This window comes from Eriocheir sinensis, chromosome 11 (genome assembly GCF_024679095.1).
Source record: "Eriocheir sinensis breed Jianghai 21 chromosome 11, ASM2467909v1, whole genome shotgun sequence".
Classification (NCBI taxonomy): Eukaryota; Metazoa; Arthropoda; class Malacostraca; order Decapoda; family Varunidae; genus Eriocheir; species Eriocheir sinensis.
The window spans coordinates 12,760,409-12,783,231 of record NC_066519.1 but is presented as its reverse complement, the minus strand read 5'-3'; the positions used below and the strand labels follow the sequence as shown (position 1 = coordinate 12,783,231).

Here is a 22,823-nt window from a genome sequence, read left to right as displayed (position 1 = left end):
CCTATCTCCCTCTTTCATCCTCTCTCTCTCTTCTCTTCCTTTCATTGCGCTATCCTTCCTCTCTTCCTCTCTCCTATCTCCCTCTTTCACCCTCTCTCTCTCTGTTCTCTTCATTTCATTTCTCTATCCTTCCTCTCTTCCTTCTAAGCTCCTCTCTCCTATCTCCTCTTTCACCCTCTCTCTCTCTGTTCTCTTCATTTCATTTCTCTATCCTTCCTCTCTTCCTTCTAAGCTCCTCTCTTCCTCTCTCCTATCTCCCTCTTTCATCCTCTCTCTCTCTTCTCTTCATTTCATTTCTCTATCCTTCCTCTCTTCCTTCTAAGCTCCTCTCTTCCTCTCTCCTATCTCCCTCTTTCATCCTCTCTCTCTCTCTTCTCTTCATTTCATTTCTCTATCCTTCCTCTCTTCCTTCTAAGCTCCTCTCTTCCTCTCTCCTATCTCCCTCTTTCATCCTCTCTCTCTCTCTCTCTTCTCTTCCTTTCATTGCGCTATCCTTCCTCTCTTCCTCTCTCCTATCTCCCTCTTTCATCCTCTCTCTCTCTGTTCTCTTCATTTCATTTCACTCTCCTTCCTCTCTTCCTCTCTCCTATCTCCCTCTTTCATCCTCTCTCTCTCTGTTCTCTTCATTTCATTTCTCTATCCTTCCTCTCTTCCTTCTAAGCTCCTCTCTTCCTCTCTCCTATCTCCCTCTTTCATCCTTTCTGTCTCTCTCTTCTCTTCCTCTCATTGCACTATTTATTCTTCCTCTCTTTCCACACCTCTTAAATCTTTATTCTCTCTTTACGCGATTTAATTATTTTCTAACTCCTTGCTAATCCTCTTAACGTGTAATCTAACTCTCTTTCTCTCCTGCATCCTCCGTTCTATTTTATTCTCCTTCTCTTTCTATGATTTATCCCCTTTCTCTTCCCCTTCCATATTTCCTAACTCCTCTTTGTCCCCCTTCTCTTCACGTTCTGTAGCTCTTCATCAACTTCAAATCTCTCGTTCACTCTCTTCCCCTTTCCTCTCCTTTCTCTTCCCTTCCCACATTTCTCAACTTATCTTTCTCCCTCCTCTCTTCACGTTCTGTAGCTCTTCATCACCTTCAAATCTCTCGTTCACTCTCTTAACACATTATCTAACTCTCCTTCTTCCCCTTACTCTTCCCTTCCCACATTTCTTAACTTCTCTTTCTTCTTTCTTGATGTTATTTTGAGTCTTTACCAGCTTCTCATCCCTCACTCACTCTCTTAACACATTGGACGGTATTATAAGAAACTCGCTTCTCACATCAATCATTTCTAAAGGTCAAAAAAGGGATGAATCGGTTTCTGATGAGTGTTTCTTTAGGCTCATGCTACGGAGGAAGGGTCAAACTACCACCAGGGTCATGAAACTACTGGAAATGCCCACAACTCATACGAAAACCTTGTCAAATATGTAAACTTGGGCGGCGAAATGCTTTAAAATACGACCCATGAAGGGATGAATCGGGTGGTAATGAGTGTTTCTTTAGGCTCATGCTACGGAGGAAAGGTCAGACTACCACCAGGGCCATGAAACTCTAATGGAAATGCCCTCAACTCATACGAAAGCCTTGGACTTGGGCGACGAAGTGCTTTAAAATAAGACCCATTATCTAACTCTCCTTCCTCTCCTCACTCCCCTTCCCAAGCCCTCACGGCCTCTTCTCGGTTCTTCCAGCTGAGGGCGACTCGGAGTGTGACAGCGACGGGGACTCCACCAGCAGCGGCGGCGGCGGCAGCGGGTCTCGCAAGCAGCAGCTGAGCAACAAGCTGGTGGCCCTGGGCGCGGGGGGACCGTTGCTAGCCCAGGCGTGAGTAGTGTTGATTCCTCTCTCCCTCTATTCCTTGCTGAGATTCCCACCTTTCATAACGTATTGCACTATTCTTGTAGCGTCTTATTAACTATTTGTTTATTTTATGTTCTTCTGCACCAAACATGGAGGTAGAATTGGTGGAGTCGACATCACCCCAATTAAGTGAATCCGCCCGAGCTGTCATTTTTACGGCCAGGTGTTGTCAGGTGTTGTCAGGTCAGGCTCCCTCCTTTAATCCGCCCGCTGCGATTGGCACGGATTTGGCCTTCACTGGTAGCCTGGTAACATATAGTCCCAGGTCTTTCACTGCCTCTGTGGTGGATAGTGGAGTGTTTCCCATGTGGTATTGGTGTGCTGGATATCCCCTCCCAAGGTGCAGGACTTTACATTTTTCTTCATTGAATTGTACCAGCCACTTTTTGTTCCATTCCTGTAGCTTGGTGAAGTCTGACTGTAAGAAATTCGTATTCAAGGAGTTAATGGGCTCGGCCAGGCTTGCCCACCCCGATCTCTTGGCCGTAAATTTGACAGTTCGTCGGCTTCACCTCAATGAATGGGATCAGCGGGCCGTGTCGACTCCACCAATTCTTCCTCCATGGCACCAATATGTACACTGGGAGGTCATTTAATATTCTTTGCGTTATGTTATATTACACATTCCTGTACTCCCTTATTATAATTTATTAAGTTCCGTATATTCTTTTTCACTAACAAACCTTATCATACATTATACATTATCCTAAGACTTTTTTTTTATCATAATCTGAATTTTGTACCGACTTGCCAATCTGTCTATCTATCTATATATATCTATCTGTTTATCTCTATTTATCTATATGCATCACTTTTAAATCCGTGACCTTTTTTTTCATCATAATCTGCCTTTTGTACCGACTTGCCAATCTATCTACCTATATCTATCTATCTTTATCTTTATCTATCTATCTATATGCATCATTATCAAGAGTTATGTTTTCTTAGTGTTCTGCGCCCACACATACATCAAACATTAACCTAAGACCTTTTTTTTCATCTTAATCTGCTTTTTGTACCTACTTGCAAATCTATCTACCTATATCTGTCTATCTTTATCTCTATCTATCTATCTATATGCATCATTATCAAGAGTTATGTTTTCTTAGTGTTCTGCGCCCACACATACATCATACATTAACCTGAGACCTTTTTTTTCATCTTAATCTGCTTTTTGTACCTACTTGCCAATCTATCTATATCTATCTGTTTATCTCTATTTATCTATCTCTCCATATGCTTCACTTTTGAATCCACTTCTATATCATTATCAAGAGTTATGTTTTTCCTACTGTTTAACGCCCACACAACCCCATAACCTCTTAAATTCCGGCAATATTTAACCAGTATTCCTTAATTAACACATATTTTGTACACTTTTGATTCGTTATTATCCCTATTATCTATGTTGTTTCGCACCCACATACTCTTCACCTTAAACCTGAGCCAATTATACACCTCATACTTTGACCTCATACTTCATATTGACCTGACCTCTAATTCCTGTTTGTGTTTATCCTGTGCAGTGCGCCTCCGAAAAACGCGAGACTGGGGTGAATATACGAACCTCATCCCTTATACCGACCCCCCCAGACCTTATACTTGTGCCCTGGTACCTTATCCTATACCCTGGTACCTTATATTCGTCCTCTAATATCTTGTCTTACGCTCTGATCCCTTACAGTTTCCCAATTCCTTATACTCGTACCCTGATACCTTATACTTATGCCCTGGTACCTTATCCTATACCCTGGTACCTTATATTTGTCCTCTGATCCCTTTCAGTTTCCCAATTCCTTATACTCGTACCCTGATACCTTATACTTATGTTCCAATACCTTATACTCGTCTCTCTGTCCTCTGATACCCTGTCTTACGCTCCGATCCCTTACACTGTCTCCCAATTCCTTATACTCGTACCCTGATACCTTATACTCGTCTTTCTGTCCTCTGATATCTTGTCTTACGCCCAGATCCCTTACACTGTCTTCCAATCCCTTATAATTGTACCCTGATACCTTATACTTATGTTCCAATACCTTATACTCGTCTTTCTGTACCTCATGTTCACCTCATAGAATATATAAGTCCCCCTGACACCTTATCCCTTATCTCGTTCCCTTATACCCCTTATACTAATGTCCCTTATACCCTCATAATGAATCCTCCTTTGGTAAGATTGGGTCCATTCATTTTTATTTTCGTTTATGTAGATTTTTATTCATTTATTTATTTATTTTGCCGTCATTGTTAAGTGTGACGAGTTTTATTATTGTTTTTATTTAGTTTATATTTATTTTTTTATTGAGCTGTCGTTCTTTCTTCCTGCTCGCTCTCTCCCTCCCTCTCCCTCTCTCTACCTTTTTGTCCTGTTGCGGAGTTGAGCACGGAGGCCACGCGCTTTGCCTTTCCTTCGTGTCCTTTGCATTGTGTCTATTAGTAGTGTGTCCTCGTCCATTGTATTGTTATTGTTATTGGTGTCGATGAGAGAGAGAGAGAGAGAGAGAGAGAGAGAGAGAGAGAGAGAGAGAGAGAGAGAGAGAGAGTTAGCTATTCTTGGACTGCAATAAAAGAGAGAGAGAGAGAGAGAGAGAGAGAGAGAGAGAGAGAGAGAGAGAGAGAGAGAGAGAGAGAGAGAGAGAGAGAGAGAGAGAGAGAGAGAGAGCGTCTCCTCCTCTCTCTCTCTCTCTCTCTCTCTCTCTCTCTGTGTTTGTGAGGTTTCCCTTGTTTTTATTTTAGAGTATTTTTTTAGAGGGAGAGGAGAGAGGGAGGAGGAAGAGAGAGAAGGAGGGGAAGTAAGGGACAGGAGGAAGAAGGGGGAGGCTAGGAGGTAGGAGGGAAGGAAGGAGGAAAAGAAGGGAGGAAGGAGGGAAGGGAGGGAAGGTAGGAGGGAGAATCATATATAATTCTCCATTCATTTCTATTTACTGTGTTTTTTTCACTTCCAGGAAAATATCGGAGAGCCAACAAGACTTCTTCCTGATGCTGGACGAGAAGATTGAAAACGTGAGTAGTAGTAGTAGTAGTAGTAGTAGTAGTGGAAATATGTGTCTGTAAGTGTAGCTATTCCAAGATGTTTTCCATAAGTTACAGTGTGTTGCGAGTCTAGCACATAGTTGGTAGGTGTCAAAGTATGTTGCTGGTAGTGTGAGAGGGTGTTACAAAAGTTTTTTTCCGAGTGTTACAGTGTGTATTTGAGCTTCCTTTCGGCCACCTCTTTTGTTTTACTTTAGGAGCAGCGAGTAGCGGGCTTTTTTTTTATTATTGTTTTCTTTTTTTGTGTGCCCTTGAGCTGCCTCCTTTGTTGTAAAAAAAAAAAAAAAAAAAGAGTATGTAGTTGGTAGTGTTACAAGCTCCCCCAGGTTTTGCCATAGTGTTGCGAATAGGGTTAGCGCTTCAACGGTATGGGAAAGAACTTGAAAGGGTTGTTAGATGTTAGGGTGTGTTGCAAGAGCTAGGTTTTTCAAGTCTTTCAAAGTTGCGATTAGGCCTAGCGCTACAGCAGTAAGAGATATGTGTTGTTAGGTCTCAGGGTGTGTTTCAAGCTGTGTTCCAAGTGTTACAGGGTCCCCCCACGTGTTGCAAGAGGTTTTTCAAGTCTTGTATAGTTACGATTATAGGCTTAGCGCTACAGCAGTAAGAGATGTATAAGTGTTGTTAGGTCTCAGGGTGTGTTGCGAGATGTGTTCCTAGTGTTACAGGGTCCCCCCACGTGTTGCAATAGGTTTTTCAAGTCTTGTATAGTTACGATTATAGGCCTAGCGCTACAACAGTAAGAGATATATAAGTGTTGTTAGGTCTCAGGGTGTGTTTCAAGCTGTGTTCCAAGTGTTACAGGGTCCCCCCACGTGTTGCAAGAGGTTTTTCAAGTCTTGTATAGTTGCGATTATAGGCTTAGCGCTACAGCAGTAAGAGATATAAGTGTTGTTAGGTCTCAGGGTGTGTTTCAAGCTGTGTTCCAAGTGTTACAGGGTCCCCCCCACGTGTTGCAAGAGGTTTTTCAAGTCTTGTATAGCTACGATTATAGGCTTAGCGCTACAGCAGTAAGAGATATATAAGTGTTGTTAGGTCTCAGGGTGTGTTGCAAGATGTGTTCCAAGTGTTACAGGGTTCCCCCACGTGTTGCAATAGGTTTTTCAAGTCTTGTATAGTTACGATTATAGGCCTAGCGCTACAGCAGTAAGAGATATATAAGTGTTGTTAGGTCTCAGGGTGTGTTGCGAGATGTGTTCCTAGTGTTACAGGGTCCCCCCCACGTGTTGCAAGAGGTTTTTCAAGTCTTGTATAGTTACGATTATAGGCTTAGCGCTACAGCAGTAAGAGATGTATAAGTGTTGTTAGGTCTCAGGGTGTGTTGCGAGATGTGTTCCTAGTGTTACAGGGTCCCCCCACGTGTTGCAATAGGTTTTTCAAGTCTTGTATAGTTACGATTATAGGCCTAGCGCTACAGCATTAAGAGATATATAAGTGTTGTTAGGTCTCAGGGTGTGTTTCAAGCTGTGTTCCAAGTGTTACAGGGTCCCCCCACGTGTTGCAAGAGGTTTTTCTAGTCTTGTATAGTTACGATTATAGGCTTAGCGCTACAGCAGTAAGAGATATATAAGTGTTGTTAGGTCTCAGGGTGTGTTGCGAGTTGTGTTCCTAGTGTTACAGGGTCCCCCCCACGTGTTGCAAGAGGTTTTTCAAGTCTTGTATAGTTACGATTATAGGCTTAGCGCTACAGCAGTAAGAGATAGAAGGGTTGTTAGGTCTCAGGGTGTGTTGCGAGATGTGTTCCTAGTGTTACAGGGTCCCCCCCACGTGTTGCAAGAGGTTTTTCAAGTCTTGTATAGTTACGATTATAGGCTTAGCGCTACAGCAGTAAGAGATAGAAGTGTTGTTAGGTCTCAGGGTGTGTTTCAAGCTGTGTTCCAAGTGTTACAGGGTCCCCCCCACGTGTTGCAAGAGGTTTTTCAAGTCTTGTATAGTTGCGATTATAGGCTTAGCGCTACAGCAGTAAGAGATATGTGTTGTTAGGTCTCAGGGTGTGTTGCGAGACGTGTTCCTAGTGTTACAGGGTCCCCCCCACGTGTTGCAAGAGGTTTTTCAAGTCTTGTATAGTTACGATTATAGGCATAGCGCTACAGCAGTAAGAGATAGAAGGGTTGTTAGGTCTCAGGGTGTGTTGCGAGATGTGTTCCTAGTGTTACAAGGTCCCCCCCACGTGTTTCAGGGTCCGGACTATGACTCAGAGACGGAGGAGGTCGACCGCCGACGCCGCTTCCGTCAGAGCACGCAGCAGTGGGGCAGCACCATTACGAGCCAGCCTGCCACGCCCGCCAACGACACGCCCGTCAGGTAAGGCAGTTTTTTTTTTTTTTTTTTACGGCAGAGGAGACAGTGCAAGGGCGTAAAAAAAAAAGAAACAATAATGAAAAAAAAAGAAGCCCTCTACTTACTGCTTCTTAGAGTGGTAGCAACATTTATCCCTTGGTATTTCGTCCTACTTCTCGTTAATTTTTTCTCCTCTGCCTCTTCCTACTACTACTACTACTACTACTACTACTACTACTACTACTACTACTACTACTACTACTACTACTACTACTACTACTACTACTACTACTACTACTACTACTACTACTACTACTACTACTACTACTACTACTACTACTACTACTACTACTACTACTACTACTACTACTACTACTACTACTACTACTGCTACTACTACTACTACTACTACTGCTACTACTACTACTACTACTTCATTCTCTGGTAGATCATAGTTATTGCATTTCGTATATCCTTTTTCAGGTGTGTGTGTGTGAACCCCAGTGCTAAATATATCTTTCCTAATACTTACTAACAATTCTGCTCTTCTCAGCTACTACTACTCCTACTCCTACTACTATTACTACTACTACTACTACTACTACTACACACACACACACACACACACACACACACATGATCATGTACACCTAACCTTATCTTACCTAACCTAACTTAACTGTGCCCAACCTTACCTAACCTTACCTAACCTAAATCAACCTTACCTAACCTAACCTAATACTAACAATTTTTCTCTTACTAATCCTCCTACTTACTAATAATTCCCTAACCTAAACTAACCTAACCTAATACTTACTAACAATTTTTCTCTTCTCCTTACTAATAATTCCCTAACCTAACCTAACCTAACCTAACCTAACCTAACCTAATACTTACTAACAATTTTTCTCTTCTTACTAATAATTCCCTAACCTAACCTAACCTAACCTAATACTTACTAACAATTTTTCTCTTCTTACTAATAATTCCCTAACCTAACCTAACCTAACCTAATACTTACTAACAATTTTTCTCTTCTTACTAATAATTCCCTAACCTAACCTAACCTAACCTAATACTTACTAACAATTTTTTCTCTTCTCCTTAGCTAATACTTCCTATCAATTCCCTTGCTCTACCTTTTTTTTTTTTTCTCTTTACCTCCTTTCTTTTCTTATGTTCTCTTCTCCCTTCCTCTCCCATCCTTGCATCTTTTATACTCACAGACTTTACCATTTCAGGATTCCTCGCGGGTTCTGTGTTGTGAGTAACCCTCCTGTGTGTGTGTGTGTGTGTGTGTGTGTGTCACCTCTCACTTATGTACGTGTGTGTGTGTGTGTGTGTGTATGTGTAGTCTTTCACCCCCATCACCACCACCACCCCTATCACCACCAGCACCATTACCAACACTACCCCCATCACCACCCCACCATCCCCACACCCACCCCGACCACCCCCGTTACCAACACTACCCCCATCACCACCCCACCATCCCCACACCCACCCCGACCACCCCCGTTACCAACACTACCCCCATCACCACCCCACCATCACCACACCCACCCCGACCACCCCCGTTACCAACACTACCCCCATCACTACCACCACCATCCCCACACCCACCCCGACCACCCCCGTTACCAACACTACCCCCATCACCACCCCACCATCCCCACACCCACCCCGACCACCCCCGTTACCAACACTACCCCCATCACTACCACCACCATCCCCACACCCAACCCCACCACCCCCACCCCACAACCATCAACACCCCCACCACCACCATCACCACCCCAACACAACCCCCACCCACCCACCACACTACCAACACCACCTCCATCACCACCCCCACCTCCACCACCAACACCAACACCCCCATCACCACCACCACAATTATACTGAGGTTGTTCACTTTGCACATTGCTTCAATCACCTGCAACTCTTTTGTATGTGTATTTAAACCTGAAGAAGCATTTTACCTGTCTCGTTTACTCATTATTTTTTTATATTTACGTACTTCTAAAATTCACCTTCTTGGCTTCTCTGCCCCTCAATCACAAACAGACTGGAATATACGAGTTTGTTTTTCGAGTTTCTGATAAGTAGAAAAAAATGACCCTGACGGTTTGTTGATGAAGGTGATTTTTTTTTTTTTTACAGCTAAAGAAACAGTTCAAGGGCAACAAAAAAAGGTGTAAAAAAAAAAAAAAAAGCCCACTAATCGCTGTTCCCACAAAGACAAAAGTAATGAGCGGCCAAAAGAGAGGTCAACTTAAGTGTGGAATGTGAATGTATACTATAAAAAAGAGACTGAAAAAATATACAATAGTCTGCATCCTAACCTCAGCATCCTTCCCGCCATCCACAGACTCCCTGAAGAAGACACTGGAGGCTCAGGCGACATCACAGAGGACGACGAGGAGGAGGAAGAGGAGGAGGAGCCCGGCCGCATCCCAGATGAGGCGGTTAAGGAGCAGTACATGTTTATGGGCAACCTCTACACTCTGACACATATCCGCACTGACTCCGACAAAACCGAGCCTAAAGTGGACATGGTGGAGGTGAAGGAAGGGGTCGAAGGCATGGGTTTAGTGGAGGAAATGGGCCACAAGCTGAATGGGTCGGCCGTGCAGGAGGAGAACGGGGTGATTGAGGAGGAGGAGGAGGCAGCGGATGGGAAGTTACAGGCGAAATCGTCACCCAGATCGCCACGGCCGGCTTCACTCATCCTCCGCTCAGTGTTACCAGCGGACACGGTACAGGAATGACCCTACCCGATTAGGTAACAGGAGGAGCGCCCCCAACGGACATCCTATACGCTCATTGAAAGGTCATTTGTGAGGTCGTTTGAGGTTACTTGAGGTTGACTATAACACGGAATGAGGTCAAGGGTGAGAGATATGAGCGCCCCCAATAGACATCCTATACACTCGTTGAAAGGTCGTTTGAGGTTACTTGAGGCTGACTGTAGCACGGAATGAGGTCAAGGGTGAGAGATATGATACAGTGCAAGAACAGGAGCAGTCATTTCCAAGGACTGTCACCACTTAACCAGAACACTCTAGCAATACAACTCTTATTCTCAGTGTGTCAACAGTAATTCATGTGCCAAGGGAGGGAGAGGAGATATCAACATGTATATCTAAAGCTCTGCCAGGGTACTTAGAGCTAAAGGGGCTGCCACACACACACACTTCAGGAGGCCAAATCCACGTAAAAAGCTGCAATGTTTCCAGCGACCCAAGTGCCAAAAGGGAGAGAGAAGAGATGTAGATGTGTAGGCTGGAGGCGTGGGTGTCAAACTGAACGCTGACACTCTGAAGAAGACAAAAGCACCTAACCTGCAGAAGGAAAGAAACAACCCTCTAGAATCACCGCTGTGGCCGACCTATAGATTCCATTGGCAAGAGGTTATATGAAGCATCCATGTCTTACAAGAGGTGTGACTTTAGGATTTACAATTACTCAGTAGGACCCAAAACAAGGAGAGGGTATGCGATTGTTAAGAGTGGAAGAGACCCATGGCCCATCAAACCATATTAGGGAAAACAAGGACATTAGATTAAAAGAAGAAGAAGAAAAAGAAGATGAAGAAGAAAAGAAGAAGGCCGAAAAGCTTTATATAACAATTCTCATGGCATTTCGTGGTGGAGAGGTGGAGAGAGGTGGAGCGTGGAACATCACCAACCGCACTTCATCACATCTCCAGGGACAGCACAGCATCATTGCCACATCACTGAAGACATCAACGCCAAGACTTCGACAATTCGCCCTGTGTCTAGCGTGTAAGCATCGCGACCTGCATGCCTCTGTTTCATTGTAAGGTTGTAGGGGGTATTTTTAGTTATATAATGGGAGAGGTGATTACGTAGTGGTCGGTATTATGTGTCTTGGGTTGGGGCGTCTCTCCTTTGTCTTGCTGTAGAGCTGTGTTGGGCTAGTAATGTTGGGTTTCGTAGCGTATTGGGGAAATTTTACAAGTTATACAATTATTCTCTTCAATTTTCTTTCAATTTCTAATGCTTCATAGTGTAATGGGAAGACTTTACTAGCTATACGACTATTTTCTTTCAATTTTCTCTCAATTTTTAATGTTTCATAGTGTAATGGGAAGACTTTACTAGCTATACGACTATTTTCTTTCAATTTTCTTTCAATTTCTAATGTTTCATAGTGTAATGGGAAGACTTTACTAGCTATACGACTATTTTCTTTCAATTTTCTCTCAATTTCTAATGTTTCGTAACGTAGTGGGAAGACTTTATGAGCCTTACGATTATTTTTCTTTGATTTTCTGTCAATTTTCTCTCAGTATGTCATGTTTTGTAGCGTAATGGGAAAAGTTTATGAGCTATACAATTATTTTCTTCGATTTTATCTCTGCTACGTAATTATTGAGACTGATTTTGTTGTTGATAATTATGAATCTCTTGTTGTTTCAGAAGAATTGCTCTGAAGGTAGATTGAAAACATTCATATATTTCCTTGTATTGAAGAAATTTACTATATATTTCTATTGACAATGCTGTGTGTGTGTTTGTTTGTGTGTGTGTGTGTGTGTGTGTAGGGCAGGCATTATGTGTGGAGGAACAACCATAAAATTCAACCAAGATGCTGTGTGAGTGTTGCAAGGAGGGGCAGGTTGTGTTGTGTTGCGTTGCATGGTGAGGAACAACCATTAGAAATATAACCATGATGCTGTATGAGTGTTGCAAGGAGGGGCAGGTTGTGTTGTGTTGCATGGTGAGGAACAACCATTAGAAGTATAACCATGATGCTGTATGAGTGTTGCAAGGAGGGGCAGGTTGTGTTGTGTTGCATGGTGAGGAACAACCATTAGAAGTATAACTATGATGCTGTATGAGTATTGCAAGGAGGGGCAGGTTGTGTTGTGTTGTGTTGCGCTGCGGTGTGTTGCGAGGAGCCGGCCAGTGTGTCGGTGCTCTGAGTGTGAGGGTGTGGGCGGGGCGGCATGTCGAGTGTCGTGAGAGTGGCAGTTAACAGACACTCACACGCTTGACCGAAAGGGTTCTAAGTGTGCCTTGCCGATCGTTGCTGTGGTGTGTGGTTACTGGGGAATGATTTTTAAGTCCCGTTACCTTCCTGTGTTTAAGTCTGTTCCCTTCCTGTGTTAGAAATAGAAATAGATTAGCACTGAACCCATGAACCCCTTGACTGTGGATTTCCTACAAGAAGACCTCACCAAGCTACAGGAATTGAAAAAAAGTGGCTGCTACAATTCAGTGAAGAAAAATGTAAAGTCATGCACCATGGGAGGGTATATGACTGTATATCCAGCACACCAATACCACATGGGAAACACTCCACTATCCCCCACAGAGGCAGAGAAAGACCTGGGAGTATATGTTACCAGGCTACCAGTGAAGGCCAAATCCATGCCAGTTGCAGAGGATGGGTTAAGGGTTGACATAAGTAGGAATGGCGGACTATTAAAAACCTTTCCCCAAGCAATCACTTCAAGCTATAAATGAAAAAGTGATGTAAAGACTAGACAGCAGAAAACATTACTAGTGAGCAACTTCATATAGCATTCTCCTTTTACTGCTCTGTTGCCATGTAGGGTATTTTTAATAAAACCATCCGCTCTTAACCATTGCATGACGGATACTAGATGATATTCTTGATGTAAAAAGTAGGTGTGTAGGAGAGGTTAGGAGAGATTGGGACCCTTATGCCTGGAGAAGTTAAATAGGTCGATATTCACAGATGCTTCCACCTCTCTCATCAACTATATCCACAAGCTAAAAAGTGGATCAATTGGATTCTAATGAGTGTTTCTTTAGGCTCATGGTACAGAAGAAGGGTCAAACTACCACTAGGGTCATAAAACTACCCCTGGAAATGCCCAAAACTCCTACGAAAGCCTTGTCAGATAGATGTTTCTTTAGGTTCATGGTACAGATGAAGGGTCAAACCACTACCAGGGTCATAAAACTACCCCTGGAAATGCCCACAACTCCCATTAAAGCCTTGTCAAATATGTGTATACTTGGGTGGTGAAATTTTTAAGAATATAGGTCTAATGAGTGTTTCTTTGGGCTCATGGTACAGAGGAAGGGTCAAACCATCACCAGGGTCATAAAACTACCCCTGGAAATGCCCAAAACTCCCATGAAAGCCTTGTTAAATATGTGTGTCTTGGGCGATGAAATGTACAAGACTATGACCCAAGAAGTGACGTGATGGAGCTCTGAAAATGATCCCGGCCGTCACCACAAACCGTTGCCAAAGCTCAAAATTGGTTCCTATTGAGCAAAACATTAGTATTTATTATGTTTAGACGCAGGCTGTGCACCGCTGACACCAGTATTTCAGGAACTTTGCACTTTGTTGGTTTTGGGTTCTCTTGCCTTGATTAATGAGGTTTGAAAGAACGTAAGACAAGCACTACTGTGGATACTCGTGCGAAAGTCTGTCGTGTGAAAAAATGAACTCTCGACAAGCCAAGATATTGATGTGGTTTACTGAGAAGGGAATTCGACCACAATAGAAGTAGAACCCATGTAAAGATTGACCCTAAACCTGGACTTTGAAATGCTAAAACAACTTGGATTTTGAAATGCTAAAAATAACCTGGACTCTGAAATCCTAAAACAACAGACTTCAAAATACTAAAACAAGACTTCAAAATACTAAAACAACTTGGACTTTGAAATCCTAAAACAACTTGGATTTTGAAATGATAAAAATAACCTGGACTCTGAAATCCTAAAACAATGGACTTCAAAATACTAAAACAACTTGGATTTTGAAATGATAAAAATAACCTGGACTCTGAAATCCTAAAACAATGGACTTCAAAATACTAAAACAACTTGGATTTTGTAATGCTAAAACAACTTGGCCTCTCCACGAGCATGAACGGAAAACACACACGACACATTTTGTACGACTCGCCGATACTACCACATAAAAGGTTCACTGGAGTACTTTGACGAGTGACTATAAAGCTCTGCCACGCATTGTCGACTACCCTTGGTGCTAACGTATCTTTCGGGATGGCTCGTGTGTTTGGAGGTTCAGGTTAAGGGGTGTTTTAAGGGGCTATTACACTGGGCAAAATTTTCGTGGATCTTCAGTCTTCTTTTTCTTCTTGGGTGTTTTATGGGGCTAGTTCGGTGATCTTTAGTCAAACCATGATTTCCGCTAGCGTGGTTCTCATTTGTTTCTTGTTATTGCTGCTGCTGATGATGGTGAGTAATACCGTCGTCCTTCGTCAGAAAACCACGGAAATGTGAGAACCACGCCAGCGGAAATCGTGGTCTGACTGAAGATCCACGGAAAATTTGCCCAGTGTAATAGCCCCTTTACAAGTTGAATCCGAGAAGCTTACTAGTTTCGGGTCCTTACAAAATTCGATATTTCTGAAGGAAATAACCAATGGAAAATGATCACAACAGGAGCAGGAACATACATGAATACATAAATAGTGACTGCGATTATGCAATACCCTGTAAAAAATGTACATAGACCATCAACATATATAATTATCCGTTACTAGTCAGCCAGACAAAACTGTGCCCATGTGCTCATTGCTCGAGTGTGTGTGTGTGTGTGTGTGTGTGTGTGTGTGTGTAGGGGTTAAGGGAGGTCTGGTTGGGCCTGTTCACCCTTCCAAACCTACCCACCCCATAGGTCAGGTCAGGTCCGGTCAGGTCGGGTCACGGCTTGTCTGGAGATGCAAGAAAAAATCCCCTTCGGTCTTTGTCACGGCCTCATCGCTTTGTGCTGTTCAGGGCAGACCGAGTGCTGGAGTTACGTACGTGTGTGTGTGTGTGTGTGTGTGTGTGTGTGTGTGTGTGTGTGTGTGTTACGTTTGGGAAGGCAATAACTATGTACATGTCCCTACACGTAAGACAAACGCTTGGATTATCACGCTTTGGGGTCTTGTTATGACTTAGGTCGGAAGTATAAGACACTTCGCTTCTCACATCAACTATTTCTAAAGGTCAAAGAGGGGGTCAGTCAGGTTCTAATGAGTGTTCCTTCGGGTTCACGGTACAGAAGAAGGGTCAAACTACCACCAGGGTCATAAAACTACCCCTGGAAATGCCCACAACTCCTACAAAAGCCTTGTGAATTGTGTGCTTCTTAGGTTCAAGGTACAGAAGAAGGGTCAAACTACCACCAGGGTCATAAAACTACCCCTGGAAATGCCCACAACTCCTACGAAAGCCATTTATGTGTTTCTTAGGTTCAAAGTACAGAAGAAGGGTCAAACTACCACCAGAGTCATAAAACTACCCCTAGAAATGCCCCCCACTTATACGAAAGCCTTGTCACGTGTGTTTCTTAGGTTCACGGTACAGAAGAAGGGTCAAACTACCACCAGGGTCATAAAACTACCCCTGAAAATGCCCACAACTCCTACAAAAGCCTTGTCAAATATGTGTTCTTGGGCGGTGAAATGTTTTATAATATGACTAATTCTTAAAAGGCTGCAGAGAAGATACGTTGGGTTACCTTGAGTGTTTTTCCTGTTTATACTGCGGAAGCCTTGCAAAACTACCTAAAGAGATCATGAAAGCAACAGTGGAAACCGCAACATCTTCCACGAGAGCCTTGTTGCATAGATGTACTGAGGCTCCGAAGGGTTTAACATATGTGGCTCAAAGAGCATTCAGGTGTCGGAAGTCCTTGGAGAGAGAGAGAGAGGTGTTGACTTGATGGATGGTGTGGTGGCGAGGAATTCTGTTCATAGTTTTTACATTTTGATCAGGGAAACAAACAACACCTTACAGAGATGTACATGCAGATTACACAAGGGAAGTATGTTTAGAAATGGTAGGGGAGTGGAGAGCGATTCTGGTCATAATTTTTACACTTTGATCAGGGAAACACGACACCTTACAGCGACGTATATAAAATGGGTTACACAAGGGAATATGTATAGAAATGGTATGGGAGTGGAGAGCGATTCTGGTCATAGATTTTACACTTTGATCAGGGAAACACAACACCTTACAGCAACGTACATATAGGTTACACAAGGGAATATGTATAGAAGTGGTAGGGCAGTGGAGAGCGATTCTGGTCATAGATTTTACACTTTGATCAGGGAAACAAACAACACCTTCTTACAGAGACGTACAATTAGGTTATACAAGGGAAATATGTATGGAAATGGTAGGGCAGTGGAGAGCGATTTTGGTCATAGATTTTACATTTTGATCAGGGAAACACACATCATAGAGAGACGTACATTCAGTTTACACAAGGGAAGTATGTATGGAAATGGCAGGGGAGTGGAGAGCAATTCTGGTCATAGATTTTACATTTTAACCCAGTAGCTTCGGGGATCATGTTTCCTAATGGTCCCTTTAAGCGAGAAAAATGAGAAAAAATCATCACTCACACAAACCATTTCATAATATATATCCGAGCATTTGTGATCAGTTTATGCATCATCTGTTTTGGGGGTTTATATCATGGCACAAATTTGGCCCGTCACTGCTACACGGTTAATCAGGATATCAAATTGTCCAACAGAGACTTGCATTACAGCTTACACAAGGGTAGTATGTACAGAAATGATAGGGCAATGTAGAGCGATTATGTTCATAGCTTTACATTTTTAATCAGGAAATCGGACACCATACAGTTTATACAAGAGAAATATTGTCAGGATCATTGCAAGTCCAACCCCATGAATGACAGATGATAGACTATTAGTGAAGAAAAAGAAGAAGAAGAGGTATTGACAGGAGCGATAGAGAGCCGCTTCCTTGATTCAAATATCCAAAGACCTATGAATATCCTGCTTCACTGAGTCTCGCCACACCATACTGTTCAATAAGTCAACATTTACCACCTCACCATGAACTCCCCGACGCTTCTGATCACTGTCGAGCTTCTTCTAAGTCCGCGTTGACCTTAGCGAAAGATTTGTATGTGAGGTGAACCTACACTTTTTCCTGATGCCAAAAATGTTTAGTTAGACCGTCGGAACACTGTAGACACATAGATCATAGCTGAGGTTTAGTTGCTAGATTCCTTGAGCTACGACACGGCAGGGTCCTGAGTCATGGCAGATCGAGATATGTGATTTTCAAGTGGTGGAAACTGCAAAATATCCAACCAAAGTAGATAACAGCTGAGGTTTATTTGCTAGACGCCTGCGCTACGACACGATGAGGTTCCGAGTAATGGCAGATCGAGATACGTGATTTTCAAGTGGCGGAAAGTGCAAAATATCTAACCAAAAGGGGATGTAGGTAGCAGATCTGAGGCACCATACACCACAAACCAAGAAAACCCCAAAATGTACTTATAAAACAAGTTACACAAGTGGAAATCAATGTATTTGGGACCCTGCAGTGATTGTGTCATTTCCAAACATTATCTTCAGTTCACGGTGTTTAGTTTAAGACGTGACCACCATCGTTGACCCACACGAGACCCGCTGGAACTTTAGTCTAGGGAGCAGGGAAAGAACTAGAGATGGAAGTGGCTCGGTACAGAAGAAGGGTCATAAAACTACCCCAGGAAATGCCCCAAACACCTATGAAAGCCTTGTCAAATGTGTTTTTTTTAGGTTCAAGGGTCAGGCTGCCACCAGGGTCATAAAACTACCACTGGAAATGCCCCAAACACTTATGAAAGCCTTGTCAAATGTGTTGATTTAGGTTCAAGGGTCAGGCTGCCACCAGGGTCATAAAACTACCACTGGAAATGCCCAAAACACCTATGAAAGCCTTGTCAACTGTATGTTTCTTAGGTTCAAGGTACAGAGGAAGGGTCAGGCTGCCACCAGGGTCATAAAACTACCCCTGGAAATGCCCCAAACACCTATGAAAGCCTTGTCAAATGTGTGTTTCTTAGGTTCAAGGTACAGAAGAAGGGTCAAGCTGCCACCAGGGTCATAAAACTACCCCTGGAAATGCCCCAAACACCTATGAAAGCCTTGTCAAATGTGTGTTTCTTAGGTTCAAGGTATAGCAGAAGGGTCAAGCTGCCACCTGGGTCATAAAACTACCCCTGGAAATGCCCAAAAGAGTTATGAAAGCCTTGTATGTATCTTAGGTATGTTTTTTTTAGGTTCAAGGTACAGAAGAAGGGTCAAGCTGCCACCTGGGTCATAAAACTACCCCTGGAAATGCCCAAAAGAGTTATGAAAGCCTTGTATGTATCTTAGGTATGTTTTTTTTAGGTTCAAGGTACAGAAGAAGGGTCAAGCTGCCACCAGGGTCATAAAACCACCCCTGGAAATGCCCCCCACCCCCCCGTGTCCCCCGTGGCCCTCTGCTTCCTAGGCCATGGTAGAAAACCCGTGTCCGTGTGAGTCTCGCTGTGTGCGTCGTGCTGTGTCAACCGTTTCGCCTTCTTTCCCCCGATATGTGTGTTAGCGATGACTAATTGATGTTTACCCCCTGATGTGAAGGCGATGTGTGGGTGCGCTGCCTCCCACAATGCAATTTTTAGTGGTTAATGGGGTGAGTGTTTCGCTGTGAGAGACTATAATAGAAGCTTCCCGCGTGTGGCAGCGACCAGCGCGCCGTGTACCGAGGCTCCCAAGGGAACTCAAAAGCCGAGGTGTCCACAGTTGTGATTGGACCTTATATGTGTGTGTGATCTGATTAGCAAACTATTTATAGCAAACCTAAGAAAAAGAATATTACAGGCTGTTCTTGTTATGCATGTGGGTTGTACATAAGAGTTGCTTCGGATAACTGTTATACGAATAGTTCACTTGATTCTCGAAGACTAATGTGGTGGTCATTCCTTGATATACACGTGTATGGGTCAGGTACTTAAAAACTTGTTCGGGAAATGATTTTACGAGTAAGGAAACAGAATCTCCAATGCAAGCCAAAGATGTGAGATTGGGTTATGTCCAAAGCCTTGACCTCACACAGAGATCATTGAGAATATATATGGATAACCCACAAATGCATAGCAGGACCTGCCTGTATAGCACGATGATGTCAAATTAGTGAGGTGGTTACAAAACTCTGTAACCCTTCTCATCCTGGCACAAGGGGGAGCTAGGGGAAAGAGAGACTTCAATGACGGTGAAGTGTAAGGAGTTAGCTAAATCATGGCAGGCTTTGGTGGACACTACAAGCCTGGTACTCACGGCTTTGGTCCAAGACGCTTGCCTTGTATATCTGAGAGCGAGACGTAAGCCGAAAATGGTTGTCTGGAGCTGTGTTTCCCATCACTGTTGTTGAAAAGCACTTTTTTAAATATTATGTAAAGTTTGCAGATGTGAAGGTTAGCAATATATTATTATATTATGAAATATATTACTATATCAGATATTTATACTTGAAGGAGTGAGGGAGCAACTCTTCTCTTGCCGGAGGACTTGTTCAACACTTAGGCTGTACATATATATATTATAATCTATGGTCTCATTGTGTTAGTGGAGAGCTGGGGCCCCAGGGCAGCCTCTCGCCTCCGCCCAGGTCTGGCCATCTCTGAGAGGGTCATTAAGGACAGCTGTGGTTCTTAAACTGTTACTCAGTGAATCACTTGCAAAATAAAACTCAAGAATGGTGAAGCAGAAACAAATTGCACATATATCATGGTCACTATGAGAAAAACTCCTTATGCTCTTCAAAAAGCCCACTGGCACTATGAACCAGCATATAAGCAAATATATAAAAAGAAAAACAGAAGTCTATTTGGTTTAGTCTGTCTATAATCACAGAGACCAAATGACAAGTTCAGTGAGGTCAAATTGTTATGCCTTCTTGTAGCAATGGGTGCCTGAGGGAGGCTGTTGAATCATACAAGTGTTTCAAGACCCATGTTACATATCTCCAAATTACCTTCACTTGGTCAGTTTGAGAAGCTGTGATGTCACGGCACTACACTGGCTGTCATTCTTTGTAGTGCCATCCAGTGCCAGGCTTTTGGTCACCTGTAATGGCAATGAGTGCAGGTTGAGTGCCAGCAAAGAGTCTTCACATCACGGCCGCCACAGGGATGAGCCGGGCTGAGTGGCTGGCAGGGCTGCGTGATGAGGGTCTCGGCTTTAGTCTTCTAGTGGGGCCTTATCCTTAGAGTGAGTCTGTCTTCATCAACCAGGGGCTGAAGAGGAGAAAACACAAGGGCTAAGCCTGTGATATTTTGTTATAAAGCAACATTTTGTCCTTTTGTTTATATTCCACGCTGGTTTTGTGCCACAGGTGTCATTATCTTGGATCATGAGGAACGGTGGCACTCCCAGGGTGGTGTGAGGGGTGCCGGGTGGGTGGCAGCCCCTGGTCATGATCTGTTGTATGTGACCTGACCTTCAAGTAAATCTGACTCACGCTGCTGCAAGAATGGAACTTGTTGGTGACCTGGGGACTGCCTCGACACATGTCCTATAGCCAGTGGTGTGGGCTCTTACTGGTGGTCATACAGCCTGCCACCTACCACCCCTCACACACTGCAGGGAAAGGTTCAGGCCGAGTGTCTTGCCGAGGCTTAGTCAGTTTGTTGTCACGTTACACTTTTGGTGGACAAACAGCTGGTTGAGTGGTTGACGTCAGTGGGTCAGTGAAGGCGTCATGTTGTGATTCTGTTTTAGTTTTGCAGGGCATCAGAATAAACTATACTAGAATCAACAACTCTTACGAACACTGGCTTCACAAAAGTTGTTGATTTGATGATTATAAAGTGATGAATTATGTACAGTATAATTTATGACACACCAAATATTACCAGGATAAGTGCTGAGATGGAAGCCTTGCTGTGAGGTGGAAGACGTAGGCAGTTTGGAGGCAAGATATATTTTGTGAAGCATTGTTAGTGAGTACTGCGAGACTTACTTAAGGGGAGCACTGCAAGGAGTCACATGTAGATGTTTCCAAGAGAGAGAAGATATTTTGTCATGCTACGTAAGTATTTGAGGTTTCCCAAGAACATGCCTGGCTTTTGATGTTCTATGAGAGAAGGAAGATCAGCCACGAAGGGAAGTAAGCATGAGTCTGAGTTGGTATTTCAGGAATCCCGGAAAAGCTATGGGCGTACTACTGTGATCACGGCAGACTATTGTAGAAGGCTTAGTTTTTGATAGTCGAAGAGAGAGCGAAGATTAGCCATGAAGGAGATGTAAGTGTGAGTCTAAGTCGGTATTTCAGGAACCTCGGGAAAGCTATGGGTGTACTGCTGTGATCACGGCAGACTCTTGTAGAAGGCTTGGTTCTTGATAGTCTAAGAGAGAAGGGAGATAGCCATGAACGGATGTAAGCAAGAATCTGAGTCGGTGTTTCAGGAAGCTATATGTGTATTACTATAGACCTCAAATTAAAGAGTAATGCTAAACAGATTATTGCTAAGTCCCTGGAGCTAGCTATGCCGTACAGCGACTGATTGTATCTTTTATTGTACTGTATCCTCCCGCCTTGTTTCATATATACATAATTGCTCATACTGTCATACTGCAATCCCCTAAAAGCCAAATACCCTAAGTTAATGACCATGACTGTAATTCCTTCTTGGGAGTTTATGTTTAGAGGAGGAGGAGGAGGAGGAGGAGGAAGAGGAACATGGAGAGTTGTGAGATATGGTGAGGTAGGAAGAGAAGGTGTTTGTAGAGTGGAGACAAGAATTGGAAGGAGGAGGAGGAGAGAAGGAGGAAGAAATATAAAGAATGGAGATGGGAATAAGAAGTAAAAGAGGAGAACTAATAGAAAAAGAAGAGGAATAGGAAAAAATATGAAAAATTGAGATGAGGATAAGAGCAGGAAAAGTAGAGAGAAGAATTGGTAGGAGAAAGAAGAGGAATAGGAAGAAATATAGATTGAAATATGAATAGAAAGACTTTAAGGACTGGAGGAGAAAAGGAGTAGGAAGAAATATGCAGAAATGAGATGGGGAAAAAGGACCAGGAATTTAGACACTGGACTGGACTAAATTTGATACGAGGAGAGAAACAAAGAAAGGAAAAGAGAAGGAGGAAAGGAGAGAAGAGGAGGAGGAGAGTGTGCCCCTGCGTTGCCTCCACCATCGCTGTGACTCTTGTTGGTGTTCCGGGTGGCGTCAACCTTCCCTTAGTCGCTGCACCGTCTCTCTCCTCGCTCGGGTCTCCGCGTTATGTAAAGTTTTCCGAAGAACCGTTGAACCAGCTGAAAATTGCTGTTATTGTCTTATGTATAATAAATTTTCATAACTGTTGTGTGTTTATGATTCCCCCGAGGACGTTCATTGGGTTGTTGTGGATTGTAAGAGAGGATTGGTTATGTATGTTTTTATGTATGTATGTATTGGGTCTATGTATTAACTGATTCACTTGGTTTCTCTCTGTAAGTATGTATGTGTCTTTTGGGTGGTTGATATGTATTTGCTGATTGATTTGTATGTATCTTTTTTATTTTTATGATGGCTGCTGTTTTTCACTATCTCATTTTTAGTTTTTCCTTCCTTTTTTTAGTTTTTCCTTTTTTTCTATGAGTTCTACCACTAAATTCAATAATGTATGGAAGTATGTAGTTATTGTTTGATGCTCGCCTATGTCCCTTTCTGCTTTTTTTTCCAGCTTATATCCATTACAAAATACTTCAGCCCTTTTCCACTATTTAATTTTAATTTTTTGGTTAAGCAAGGTCATTTTTTATGCAGGAATTCCACCACTGAATGAAGCCAAGTATGCATGTATCTAATTTGCTTGCTCATTCTAACCTATGTCTTTGCTTGCCTA

General features: G+C 43.0%; 1 protein-coding gene and 1 long non-coding RNA gene across 28 annotated transcripts in view; both read left to right on the top strand.

Moving 5' to 3' along the window:
- The window catches only part of LOC126996858 (uncharacterized), a 91,522-nt gene extending 69,223 nt beyond the window's left edge, over positions 1 to 22,299 (top strand). For 5 of the 27 annotated variants that reach the window (XM_050857744.1, XM_050857763.1, XM_050857759.1 and 2 more), the window contains exons 4-8: positions 1,687 to 1,819; positions 4,804 to 4,861; positions 7,068 to 7,192; positions 9,540 to 18,124; positions 18,237 to 22,299. In XM_050857744.1, the coding sequence (XP_050713701.1) occupies positions 1,687 to 1,819; positions 4,804 to 4,861; positions 7,068 to 7,192; positions 9,540 to 9,939 (716 nt within the window). In that variant the 3' untranslated portion in view covers positions 9,940 to 18,124; positions 18,237 to 22,299. Of the gene's footprint in view, positions 1 to 1,686; positions 1,820 to 4,803; positions 4,862 to 7,067; positions 7,193 to 9,539 lie in introns of all 27 variants that reach the window. The other 22 variants (XM_050857768.1, XM_050857762.1, XM_050857745.1 and 19 more) reach the window with 22 other exon arrangements.
- Positions 4,871 to 7,037, top strand: LOC126996866 (uncharacterized). Its single transcript, XR_007751650.1, has 4 exons — positions 4,871 to 5,715; positions 5,987 to 6,259; positions 6,668 to 6,738; positions 7,007 to 7,037. It is a non-coding gene; the product is annotated as an uncharacterized LOC126996866 (long non-coding RNA).
- Positions 22,300 to 22,823: the final 524 nt, after the last annotated feature.